Source organism: Orbicella franksi, chromosome 3 (genome assembly GCF_964199315.1).
Source record: "Orbicella franksi chromosome 3, jaOrbFran1.1, whole genome shotgun sequence".
Taxonomy (NCBI): domain Eukaryota; kingdom Metazoa; phylum Cnidaria; class Anthozoa; order Scleractinia; family Merulinidae; genus Orbicella; species Orbicella franksi.
The window spans coordinates 32,873,311-32,886,931 of record NC_138147.1 but is presented as its reverse complement, the minus strand read 5'-3'; the positions used below and the strand labels follow the sequence as shown (position 1 = coordinate 32,886,931).

The following is a 13,621-nucleotide window of genomic DNA, read 5'->3' as shown; positions in this document are numbered from 1 at the left end:
GGCCTGTTAAAATACTATGCTTGTGTAAAGCCTGCAGCCTTGTAAAAGGAAAGAGCTAAATTGGCCCTTTTTTCGTTTTTCGGGGGGTCATCTCTGATTGCAACGTGTAATTTCCCCAATGGCGTGGTCTGGCAGAAACACTGAATGAGAGATTTTTACTGTATTTTAGTTTGTCTTCAGTTCTCTGTGTCATGTGATCAGGACAAGGGGGTCGCTGACAGAGTCCTCGAGAAACATAAACGAAATGTTGCAGCTGATACTGAAAATGATGAAGAAGAAGGTGACGATGATGATGACAATGATGATGTTGACAATGACGATGATGATAAACTTACAGTTTATATCAAGTTTAATTTATTACTGATTCATACATGCATTTTGCATACCCTGCTGGGATGGACTCTTTTTAACACAGCAATAGCCTTCTCTCTGTCATCCTTTAGACTTTTTTCCTCATCAACAACAACTTCAGTGTTATCATTCTCAGCTTTGTCTCCAGTGTGACCATCTTCACTCAATACTGAATCAACTGACTCTCCTCTCTCTCTACCCTCATCTGACAACGAAGCTGCAACAGCACTAGTGGAGGAAGCCCTTCGTCTCTTGCTATCATCAGGAGAATCTCTCTGTGATCCACTCCTGGGTCGATCCTCGTCATGTGAATCACTGCTAGCAGCCTCGTCATTGTGAAGAAGATTAGAAGCCATAGTTTCCAAATCTTCATATTCTTTACTCGTTACATCTGATAGTATCATTCCTGCCGGTGCACTCTTTCGCTTGTCCACCTTAGATTTAGCTCCTTTGATGGCAAGTTTCCTTTTAAAAAGTTTACTCTTTTTTGAGTCTGTTCTACCCACAGGCAGCTGACCTACATCCTTTTCTTCATGGTGAACCTTCATTCTGGCCAGATTTTTTATGATTCCTTTATTCAGATTTTGACAAGTTTTTAGAAAGATTTCCAGGGATGCAAACTTGCGTTGCAAGTATTTCAATTTGATCCAAGTCTCTCTTTCACCCCTAAAACACAAAACATCTGAGTATTTATACCATGCCATAGAAAAAACAGCCAATCAGAATACAGGGAAGCCGTAGTAAATTTGACGGTATAACATCCACCCTTCCCTTCTGTGCCGTGCATATGTCGCATTGATTGTGTTGGCCACTACAGGTATTTTCTATGGCATGGTATAAAATAGTTATGCCACATTCTCTCATGTTATTCCATGGAATATCCTACTTGTCACTTGTTTTTTCATCATACATACACACTCACCTAAAGGGTCCTGTGTACACCAAGAAAATTCAAGTGACTCGTGGGGTATTCCACGGAACAACACTCAAAAGTGTTGTCTAACTACTTGCAGTATGTTAACTGTCACAAGGCATAAACAGTGTTAATACTCAGTCTCGCTGTATGTCACAAGTGATAGATGTCCCATTCTACTTTAAGAAAAAAAAAAGGTCCTTAGCCTGATTATGTTGATTGTCATTACGTTACTTGTTACATCTTTTTTTGGCACAGTGCAGTAAAAACCCACGTGTAAGAACCTACACTATTTAAGTCTGGCAAAATAAGTTCTTATATTTTGGGGTGCTAAATGGCTATTTAGGCTAAGTAAGTTCTTACTAGGTTCTCAATTTCTATCAATGAGATATACATGTAGTTGTTGATTACCAGAAAAATATATGAACTTGGGTTTGGTCCTTCAAATATACAGTATTATTCACAACTGTATTATGGTAAGCCTAACACAACTGATTTCAGAAATTCAATGTAGTTCATAACTTAACTCACTGTAACCACATATAAGAACCTGCTTGACCTTGCTTGACTAAACAGGTTCTTATATTTTGAGGTTTTAAAATGGCACATTTCTGCCAGCAGGTTCCTAAACCAAATGGTAAAAGGGCTGCAAGAGACAGGTCTCTTATGGGATGAAACAATAGCCAAAGTACAGGACTGGGTTCATTGGTAGGGTTCGATTGTGTCCTAATGTCCCCCATTGAATGAAGAGGATAAGTAAGAAAGTAAAGCATTAACTTACATGTTTTAGAAAGAAATGCCACCAATTATTTATCAAATTAATTGAATTTAATTCAAAGAAAGTACCTGCTGCTCTGTGGAGTAAGTTTCTTTGCACTAGAGTCCACTTTGGCTTCAAGAACTCCATTAACTAATGTATTTCCCAGTTCTGTCATTAACTAAAACACAAAACAGATTTTCAATCAGATGTTACTGACTTCCATTTGAAACATAAATTAATCATAAATAAGTACTAACACTACCAGTTAAATTCTGAAAATAATATTTTTGAAATTCAGACTACAGCTTGTCCTCTAACTTCTTGTTGGTGGTTTTCCTTACATAGAAGAAAACGAATATAAGAATATAGATATGGATTCCCCCCCCCCCCCCTAGAAAGGATAGTACTGGTCAATCAGTGATAACACAGCCCCCCTCCTAACTCCTCCTTCCAATGTTGTCAGGTTGCTGTAATAAGTTTCCCAATACTCAATCATACCTTGACTTGTTCTGGTTCCCAGGCATCAAGAATCAAAGACCGCACCTTGGACACATGAACTCCTAAACTCCTAAAGCAACATAGATCGTGATTGTATAGGATACCTTCGTATCTACATGTACATTGTAGGCAAAGTCTGCATACAGTGGCCCCTCAGGCCAGAGCATATCCCATTTTCTGTAGCATGAAGAGACTAGTCAAGAAACTTTACACTCCCCACGTCCCCCCCCCCCCCCCCCCCTTGGTGGGATGCATTAAGTCCTAGTACACTTTTATACATCTGGATGGAGAAGGGCACTGTAAAAATAAAGTGTCTTACCCAAGAACACAACACAATGTCCCCAGTCGGGGCTCAAACCCAGACCGCCCAATCTGGAGTTCAGCACACTAACCATGACGTCACTGAACCTCCACAAGTCACAATGACAACCCTGTTAAACTCAGACCAAGAATCAACTTGTGGTTCATGTTTGGACAGTTGGAGGAAGTTTTAACAATGCTGTATTTGTGTGTGGATGGAAACAACACAAAGAGCACACTTCTACAGGGTGATTCTAAATTCAACAGGGCTGTGTACAGAAGAAACTGTCACTGAATTTTCACTTAGTGAAGTGTTCATTATGGTCCATTTGTAGGATTCCATGTGCAAATTTTTATTTTAGCTCGCCATTTATGTATGCTAATTAGGACTATTTAAACGCTACGGTTTCCTAGCACGCCAATCGTTTCAATGTTTTCTCTAGCTTCAAGTTAATTTCATTGTGGAATCTATACTCTACCTAGCTTCACCATCATTGCTACAGTCAGGAAACATTTGTAAGTCTTTATATTCTGTCCTGTATTTTTCTTATCACTTGGCTCTCCTTCACATGTATCTTTATTTATTTTTCTAGTCGAACCTCGCTCAATCTTTCAATACTCAACGGGCTCCTTGAGTCTCTTCAACAGAGTGTGAGATCAAAATATCTAGACGTAGGGATCAAGAAGAACTGTAAGCCACACCATTGCTTTACCTATGAATTCCAGAGCATTCAATGCAAAGCACAATTCCCCAGTTAGTGCTTGCCCAAGTTGGGTCTAAAAATCAATAACATAATATATTAAAGAATAAGGCAGGACTCAATCATACACACCAATTTATTTAAGGCTTTTTAAATTTTGAAATCTTAACAGCAGTTTTCCTAATATTTAGCAAGTAGCACACTGTATGTATCTGTCTGGGAAGTGTGATGTCCAATAGCTCTAGGCTAAAAAATTTGGCAGTCAATTTACTGGATTCTATTCCTTGCTTGCTGAATGAGCAAGTGAAGTATTTTTGGGAAAATCAACGAGGAGATACATAGCACTACATCACTAAGGGACAAAAATATTGTTAAGTAATAACTTAATAAACCATGCCGGTAAGACATTTTGGAGGGCTACTGTGAATGACTTTCAGGCTAGTAAATCAAAATATTAATGTAATACATATACACTGAAGCTTGCCCAACCCAAAAGTTGTTGTTGTTGTTGTTGTTTTCTTGCATCCTGGGAGGGAGAATGGGCAGGCCTCGAAAAAAGTGCCACCTGGTCATCCAAGACAAGTATATTTTCCTTCTGGGCAAGTAGCGTTCATGCATACTTGCCCAATGGGCAAGGGATCAGGCAAGTTGTCTGCCATCCAAAGCATTACAAGGGCAAACTAAGACTTGACCAGGAGAAGCAAAATTTGAGAGCTACTTGTCCCAACGGCAAGCTGGAAGACAATTATTTTTTTTTTAAACCCTGAAATGGGGTGAGGCAGATGGGTGAAAGTAGTTCTAACAGCTCTAACCACAAACAGATAATTACATTGTTAGTAATATTGTTAGCATTCCATTTGACTGCTGAATGGACAACATTAGTCTAAGAGGACATCTCAGATCACTGTTAGTACATATTCACAAATATTTTAATTTGAAGGTAAGAAGAGAAGGTGGTCATTATTATTTTTGTTCTTACCAGGATTTCCACAGTCAGCACACTTGTCATTACCAGCCACAGCTCTGATGACTTCCAGATTATATTTACTTCAAAGAAAAACAACATTATATGCTATTAGGAGCTATAGAGTCATTCAGAGTTGGAAGTTTACTGAGGTTTGCATTATTTTATAGTGAAATCTTAAACATTTATTAGACAATTTCAAAACTCGTGGACAGAAAACATAAGCAAAAACAAAAATCAAGTGTTATTAAACTGAAATCTGAAAATTCAATGAAGTTAATAATGGATTAGCCTAGTCATGCTTCAAACACCATGCCCAGGAGAATACACTACACATAGCAAATTCGAAAAAGTTGTTATGACAATCACTTAACATTAATTATTATAGGTACATTATATTGTTGAGATGCAGTGAAACTCTCCGCAGTGGTACATGTACACCATCAGTGAAGAATTTCTCGGATTGAGTCCTAGATGTTTCTCAAGCAGGGAAGAACATGAGGAGAACATGAAGGGAGTAGTGAGTCTACTGAGGCACAGGGAGGGTGGAGAAGGGGTTTATAGTTAGCTATAAGTGGTGACGATAAAAAAGAAGGTATTTGGTCCAACCTTGGTCCAGAGATTTTGTCTAAAGAATCCATACTTTTGCTCTTTCTGCCTGATCCCAGTGAGTCACTCTGTAATAAAATTTCACAATAGTTGGTTGGGAAATAGTAGCCAGGCAAACCCCAGGGCTTTTAGCAAATAATTATATTTTATTTCTATGTGAAATACATTGTGTAGCTTATCATAAGGTTTACGTATGACTAAATAGTTTCTTTTGTTTCATTCACTCAAGCCTCAAAGCCAGGTACTGTGTGAATTTTAAATGAATTTTGTCTCTTAGTTCAATCAGCAGTTAAGCAGAGGTCAAATGCATGCATAAATGCTCAAATAAGCCAGATTTTATGTATTCACTAAGGTCCTGTAAGTATTATATAGCTTTTTCCTTTCAAAACCAAATGTTAACTAATGATATGAACTCTACGTCAGAGATATCAATATTAATTACAGCTCCTACTTGCCGCCTTAGCTTCCTAAAATAATTATATGCAGGAAACAGCAGATGTATAGAATTATACCTTACAGTAATCCCACCTACCTCACTACTGTCAGTTTCTACTCTGGTTGTATTATTAAAAGCCTTGTCAATGCTGGCCTGTGATTCACAAAAAAAAAAAACACTCAAAACCTTACAAAATCAGGTAATTAATAACTTATGTGCCACTACACAACTATATGTACAACAGATAAGAATTGCACTAATATTGGCATTGAAAAACAAGAAGAGGAAGGTTCAGTCTGTAGCTGGAGATATGGAAATGGAATTCTCACTAGTTAACTGTGACACTTGCTTTCTGATTAGTTAACATACCTGCATAGCCTCCATCCATTCATCTCGTAATGAGTCACTGTCTGCTTGAAGATACCATGATCTGTAAAGCAAATTAAACAGTCTTTTTCAATTTCCTTTTATTATGTAGTACTCTCTATTCTCTACTCTTTTGTGGAGGCCCGGTGGCCTCATGTTTAGTGTGCTTGTTTCCCGATTGAGTGGTCCAGGTTCCAGCTCTGGTTAGGGACATTGTGTTGTGTTCTTGGGAAAGACAGTTTACTCTCACAGTGCCTCTCTCCACCCAGGTGTTTAAATTGGTATTGGTACACTTACACTGTATTGCTGGGAGGTAACCCTATGATGGACTAGCATCCCATCGCGGGGGTAGTAAAAATACTCTTGGTCACTTAATGCTACAGAAACCAAGATAAGCTCCAGCCTGATGGCTTGTATGCAGACTTAACCTACCTTTATAGGTACTCTCTACACATACCGATATCACATATTAATTTATTCATTAGTCAAGTGATGAGTTCATACGCATATACATCTGTGGCAATGCAAAATATTGGCGACCCCTATTTAGCCCTTAATGAAGCCTTGGTTTTTCCACTTCAAGTGGCCTTGTGGGCTCAGATGAGAATAAATAATAATATAATAATTATTATATTATTTCTTCTGGTCTGAGCCCACAAGGTCACATGAAGTGAAAATAATCATTATAGTAATTCGAGCCTTACTTTGTTGGTGACACAACTTCAAAGATGAATCGTCTTTCTACTGCTTCTTCTGCAAGCCTAACTTTACACAATCTTAGATCTTCAGCAAGAACTGTTTGGTCATCCTGCAAACAAAACATGAAAAATATATAATTGATGTCTTGAACAGTGTTGATTTGTGTTATTTCGTTGGTGAATAAGCTTATTTATTGAAGAACCCATCAACAATGTCACAGCAAAATACTCTCTGAAGTTTTCTTTTGAATGATCACATCCTGGGGTTTAGACTAATAGTTAGAACCAACTTGTACAGCGTACCACATGAAAGTACTACTTAGTACCTTTATAAATAAACAGTAGCAAGAAGCAGTATCACATTACGGTATCACAGTTCTACATGATAACTATATTATTTTACATCTATTAATAGCTTTCATTTGAATGATAACACACAAAAGTATCATCAACAGAACTGATGACATCATTTCTGTTGATGGCACACTGATGTACTCAAATATAAGAAGAAAAAATCATTTTTCAGGCTTTACACGATCAACCAGGGCTGTCATTAATGGCCATAACCTGTAACACCTGTCACGGCTAAGTATGCTTTATGCTGCAGGTACAGGTGAAATTGTTTGTTGTGATAGAATTAACCCATAAAGTAAAAAGTTTGCAATGGGTGTGGAGAATAAGGCTACAGGTGACTCAAAACTTAATGACAGTCCTGCCAACCACACTGGACTCTGAGCTTCTCGGCTACCACACCACATGTTTGAGGTATTACAGGCACGGTTTACAAACAGACATACATTTGTACCTTTAATCGCTTCTGATACATCAGCTGGTTGTTTTGTACTGTAAAATATCTCCTGTAGAGCAAGAAAATCAGACAGCTATCATAAGAAGGTACATGTAGTATGGTAGGACTTGGGAAGGAGCTTTTAAGGTGTTTTTCAGTGTACTCTCCACATAATCATTTTTCTGAATTCTCACCGATGCCAACTCCTAAAAGCATTACTACTCCTTTTAAACAAGTAGCCTTCCATCACTAAGCCACTGTAAGAAACAAGAGGTAGAGTAACAGAAATTATGAATTATTTAAAACAAACAGTAAGAGAGGGATGGTTCGATGTGTTTAACTTACAGTATATACAGAGAAGCAACTGTAGAAAAATTTAGTGTGCATGGAACTTATCACAAGCTTATCACATCTACAGTCTTGCTGTAGATGTGACTATTTATACCTTGGGTCATCCAGGTTCCTTCTTCCTAAGCTCACGGTCTCCTCCTAAATAAAGAGAAGTCACCATCAGCTATTACATACATGTAAAGGACTTTTTTCTCAGTTACCTTAAAAACAAAAAAATTCTACATCACTGTGTTACTTCTGGCTGTGAAACATATTTTGGAAATCCAAAATAATGTGGTTGTCTGACAAATTGTTGCAGTTTACTTGTCCCAAGTTTGTCATCCCAAATTCTGCAAGAAACAGTTTTATTTAATGCCAATTGATTTCCAAGCACATTCACATGAAAATATCTAGATATTATACATTTTTGGATACCTATAATTGACAATATCTTCTAGGTTTGATTTATACTGCCTCATTTTTTTTTACTTACCATTTTCTGGACCAGGGTGTGTCTCTCTTCCATCTCTTTCTTATCCACTGTAAACTGAGCAGACATTTTTTCCAGCTGGATTGTAATTAAGCAGTGAAAGGAGTCATGAATCATAATACAGTCAAACCTTCACTGACGGCTACTGAACTTGTTTGTAGTAAATATATTGTACAATTCACCCATAAAGTAACAAGTTTGTTACGGGTGTGAAGATCAAGGCTACAGTTGAATCAAAACTTTCTGACAGTGCTCCCCTCAGGCTCACAATTTTCAAGTAAGTTGACTTGGATTCACACAATCATTTCATGATCTTGTGATTCACAACTTGGTTTGACCGTTCACAGTTTTCATACCTCACTTGACACATTCTTCATGTATTGGTCTAAGTCATTCATCAAGTCATAGCCCTGGTGAAAGTACGTTGACTGTGCATGCATAAACTTTAAAATCTGAAAGAGTAGCAAAACAGCAAATTACATCAACTACTACTCAACCCTAACATTGAGGTAGTGTACATCAAGAACAGACAATCATGCAAATTTAGAGAATAGTGCAACCCACATGTTGCTGTCACAACTTACAGTATCCAGAACATCAATTCTCCTCCGTGACTGCAAAATGTTGATCTGAAAATCAAACCAAATACCTGGTTAATAATACCAATACATGGTAAATATCTCAGTCCATGGTAGACAGCACTGAACCAAAAAGACAGTGCAGTCCCACTGAATGTGCTAACAGTACATCACTGGATACCCTTAGGTTGCACATTACAAGTTTGCTTTTCAAATTGCTAGTATCATTTCAATAATAATTAAGTAAATGTATACATAGTAAGTAAAAACTGTAGGAATTGGCACTGGTGTATCCTGTGAAGAGGCTTTTAATCCACAGATTAAATTATAATTCAGAAATGTTTGTCATTATAATACTCCTGGATGAGAAGAAAGTCTTTCCCGAGAGCATAACACGATACCTTCCACACAGTCCTTGATCTACTGTCCTAAACTCTTACTGAGCACTATACCACTATATATGGATTGTATAAATTATTGGGGAGCTCAATTGTGAACAAAAAATTCCCCAACTCTCTTTCAGTAGTTGTCACTGTCAATAAAGAAAACCTTCTACCAAGATTGTGCCCACAGGCAATGCAGAAGTCAACTCAAACTTTGTTAAATTATGACAAAATTTTACCTGGAAGGCATAATCCAGTGCTGTATGGTTAAAACATGAATGCATTGCTGTCACAATATTCTTTGCCTGCCATATGTGAAACAAACAATGACAATTTTAACCGTTTATTCCAAAGATAAATGATCAAAATAAAAAATAATATTAAAAATAATGTTAAAAAAACATAAATTATAAAAATTCTGCATGCTACAAACTGGAAAGGAAAACAAAATCCCACCTCTTCAGCCTCAGACGGTCTACAGTGGCGCTGAAGTTGTGCATTTCTTGTCAAGGCACTGAAAAAATGAAACAAACTTTGATCTTAAAACTATCATTTATTGCTAACATTATTATTGAGTTAACAATATTTTCCAGCAACAATAGTGTGGCAGTCGATGTACTCACTTATCTAAATCGTCACTGACTCGGTCAAAGAGTTTTTTGGTCTCCTTAACCTTCTTTACTTCCCTGAAACAAAAAAAAAAAAGATAAGTAAAGACTACTCAGAATTACATCTTCAAATGAAGTAACTTCTTTCTTTTCTCTAAAAAAAAATGCGACTCCTGTAAACAAATATTAACATGTAACATGCATGACTGACTATGGGTTTATTTGGGGTTTTTTCATCTTCAACCCTTCAGCCCTAATACATGAATTAAGCATGCAAAAGCTCTACCAACTGGCCATATAATTCATGAGAGAATTTCACTGTTTTGAATACACACTGAGTCAGAGACAGTTTCCCAGACTCACTCTTTGATAAAAGTTTGCAGAGTGCTGGATATAGATCTCTGAGCTTGCTCCAACAGAATCTAAAGAAACAAAAGATATTCATGTCAAACAAAATAATCCCATTTAGTTCCATAATTATAGTAGACAATTAACACCCATTGTTTTGAACAAGCCATAACCACCTGACAAAGTAGTCAACAATATTATTAGGATAACTTATGAATCCCAAATGACAGTCAGCATATTTTTATTTCCCTCTCACAGTGAAATGTGCCTCCATACAAAACATTCTTACCTACATTTGTATTAAAAAATACAGCTAAATCATGCTATCTCAAACCCTCAAGGGAAACATAGTAAATGACCAAAAGGTATATTCAAGGGAAAATAATTTGGGCTCAAGATAGAGGGAAGTTCAAATGAGACAACCAAGTTCAAGAAAATGTGGTTCTTTTGGGAGTCTACTGCACACCATATCCAGGACACAAAGTTGCAAAACAAGTCTAACTTACTAACAAGAAGTTCTGTAGCTCAGTCAGAGCACATGAGAACTTTTTTAGGGTAGAGGAAACCAGCTCATCTCCAACAAAGTACTTCATCAGGCTGTCAATACCACCCACCAAGGCACTGCAAACATAGTACAATCACGTAGATTTAGATTCAAGGATCTTTATCTAGGTCCAAGGAACAACTGAGAGTTTTAGCCTACCAGGTCAAAGTAATATTCATTAATACATCAGTTTTAATCCTAATGAGTGGAATCTAAGGAAATACATGTAGGAGTGACAAGACTGGGATGTCAACAATAATATTGTTCTTAAACCAACCTTGACCTTACGAGCTTACAGTAGTTCGAGTATTACCAACAAAGAGTTAATGCTTACCTTGTAGATGTGTTAAACAATTTCCCTGCCTCAACCATTCCATTACAAAGCTTGATAAGCTAAATGCAAAATACTTGTTTGAGCAAACTTGTTCAAGTAATACAAAGATGAAGAATTGTACTTAAGTACATGTATATTTACTTTAAAAAATATAAAAGTAGGGAGGAAAAAATGATGCCTACCCTGGTCCCAGAGGTTTTTCTTGATTTTTCTCTGCATGAGAGAGCAGCGAGGAGCCGCAAAGCGGCAGACACAAGTTGCAAAGTGGTGACAAAGAAAAAGGTTTTTCTTTCTTGCCACTTCGTGACTCGTGTTTGCCACTTCGCGGCTCTCTTGGCTGTTTCATCTCATGCGGAAAAAAACCAAGAAAAACCTCTGGGACCAGGGTAAATGATGTCTGGTAACACCCCGTACCTCTCCTCCCCCTCCCCCCTCTCTCTCCTCCCACTCTTGGTATTTCATTTGGTTACTGGAACAATTTACTAACAGCAGTAAATTAAAATATATTTGAATGGAAAAAACACTAGCATCTGTATCAGAAAATGTGTGATTACTGAACAGTGATACAAAGATGATCAAACAGGGAGGGGAGGGGCAGTATGGCAACAGTCCCTTTCATGCTCCATGAAAGCATGGAGGTTTGTTCGTTTTTCTCCATTTTTTGTTGTCAGGCACTGGAAGGAGGGATGAGTCTTTCCTTGATCCACCACTAGACTAAGAATAAAACACAACACCAGGGATTTCATTAGCATTTTCAGCAGGAGGGTAACTGGTTTTCACAGGTGGGTGAAACTATTAGAACTGAACTTCTTTACAAGAAATACTTTCAGGAAATACTTTTTTTCAGAAATACGTTATTGTCCTCACAGCCATTGAATTTGCCTGGCGCCTGGCCCTTAATGAAACCCCTGCAACACTGGGCTAGATGTCCCCATCAAGAGTCTACCCATAGTGAACTAAGCAACCACAAGCCCACTGTACCTCACACAACTAAACAAGTCATCACAACATACGTAACCTTATGACTGCTGACTAAAATTCTCACCTTTTCCAGAGCTCCTTCCAAAACATTTATGTCATGTTCATTTTGATCAATCTGTAACCTACAAATTAAAATAACATAATAATGCCGAATATAAACTGAAACAACTTGGACACATGTCAGTCAAGGTACAATACAATGCTGTCCACACACTATACGCACAACACAGTGCCCAGTGTCAACTGTCTTGGTGGTGTGTGCATTTTAACGTAATAAGCAGGGCTCAAAAAAGTGCCAGACGGTTGTCTGGGACAAGTAGATTTTCCTGCTTCATTCTCATTTGCCCAATGGGCAAGAGATCAGGCAAGTTGTCTGCCAACTAAACCATTAAAAAAGCCCACCAAAATTTGCCCAGGGCAAGCAAAATTTGAGACCTACTTGTACCAAGACTGAAAACACTTGTAAAATTTACATTTGGATTACATTAATTATTTATTGAATGTGCAGCATCTTTCGTTTTGAAACGTACAAACAGGCAACTAATTTGCACTTGGAAAATATTTGTGTATTTGTTGAATGGCTTCACATGTCACTTATTTCAAAACAGAAAATGTCTTTGAGCATGAGGTGACAACAACCTGCGATCAGTTAATGAATAAGAACTTAAAAATAAATTAAGGCTACAGTAAATCTGTTAGTTCGAAGTTCGTTGCGAAATTGAAATCACACGGTCACGCCGATAAAATTATTGCTTTTTTTAAGTGCCATGGACAATTACTGTTTTACAAACGGACACATTCGATTGACTTTGACAAATAATGTCAGAGAAACAGTTAACTAAACACGACTAAATGAACGCCTACAGTGCTAAGCTTGTTTTACTAAAGTTACATCATTGGAAACGTATTAGTAGGCTTAACTTCACTGTGTGTAATAATACGAACCAACTCAAATCACAGCAAATGCTCTCAGCTGTATGAAAGTTGTACTATATTGTGTTGTCCAGAATTGTGAAAACTTCAGTTTAAATGAGAAGCAAACAAATTGAACCATACATTTACTTCAAATAAGCTTACTCTAAGCCCAAACAAACGCCTAAACGAACAACTTTTCTTGTCGTACGATCACCCAAAAATCTCACAAATGATAGTTGTGAAAACGTGACTTGCGTAGAGAAATTAGTTTTGTCATGGTGTTTAGGCTAGTATATTCAGAACGTAGTATGAAAAGAAGTAACTGTCACCTGGTAGGTGATGGGCGTAACGCAGCACCGTGTCTTGTTGCGAAGAGTCAGAACAATCGAAAATGTGAAGCCTTGCGCCTCGCCTATTGACGCTCTTTTCAGTTACACCACTCTCTTCACTTTTCTCACCTGAAACGAGGAGAGTCCTTGAGACACTCTTCGAATTCCACTGCCTGCTTCATGGCTCAATACTCGTACTAACGTTTTTCTCCTGAAACCCTTCACATGAGTCACACCAGCCAGTAATCCCGTGGTTGTTCGTCTGTCTCCTACGCCATGTTTGTTTCTCAAAGTGGGAACTCCGCTAGTCACCAGACTCCAAGTAAGTTTTAATTTAGCCCGGTTGTAAGGTTCGAAACGGTTTTCTTGAACCTGCGATTTTTCAGGATTTTTCCAAT

At 37.7% G+C, this 13,621-nt stretch overlaps 1 protein-coding gene across 1 annotated transcript in view; it reads right to left on the bottom strand.

The window, feature by feature from the left end:
* Positions 1–13,621, bottom strand: part of LOC145482150 (arf-GAP with coiled-coil, ANK repeat and PH domain-containing protein 2-like) — a 19,225-nt gene extending 5,604 nt beyond the window's left edge. The window contains exons 1-23 of the mRNA XM_081460754.1: positions 13,353–13,621; positions 12,044–12,101; positions 10,999–11,057; positions 10,627–10,741; positions 10,136–10,194; positions 9,788–9,850; positions 9,621–9,678; positions 9,404–9,469; positions 8,788–8,832; positions 8,560–8,655; positions 8,207–8,281; positions 7,829–7,872; positions 7,578–7,640; positions 7,402–7,453; positions 6,603–6,706; positions 5,902–5,962; positions 5,629–5,685; positions 5,097–5,164; positions 4,503–4,570; positions 3,536–3,599; positions 2,523–2,592; positions 2,111–2,202; positions 387–1,017 (exon numbers count right to left, since the gene is read on the bottom strand). Coding sequence (XP_081316880.1) covers positions 387–1,017; positions 2,111–2,202; positions 2,523–2,592; positions 3,536–3,599; positions 4,503–4,570; positions 5,097–5,164; positions 5,629–5,685; positions 5,902–5,962; positions 6,603–6,706; positions 7,402–7,453; positions 7,578–7,640; positions 7,829–7,872; positions 8,207–8,281; positions 8,560–8,655; positions 8,788–8,832; positions 9,404–9,469; positions 9,621–9,678; positions 9,788–9,850; positions 10,136–10,194; positions 10,627–10,741; positions 10,999–11,057; positions 12,044–12,101; positions 13,353–13,405 — 2,121 coding nt within the window. The 5' untranslated portion in view covers positions 13,406–13,621. The remainder of the gene's footprint in view (positions 1–386; positions 1,018–2,110; positions 2,203–2,522; positions 2,593–3,535; positions 3,600–4,502; positions 4,571–5,096; positions 5,165–5,628; positions 5,686–5,901; positions 5,963–6,602; positions 6,707–7,401; positions 7,454–7,577; positions 7,641–7,828; positions 7,873–8,206; positions 8,282–8,559; positions 8,656–8,787; positions 8,833–9,403; positions 9,470–9,620; positions 9,679–9,787; positions 9,851–10,135; positions 10,195–10,626; positions 10,742–10,998; positions 11,058–12,043; positions 12,102–13,352) is intronic.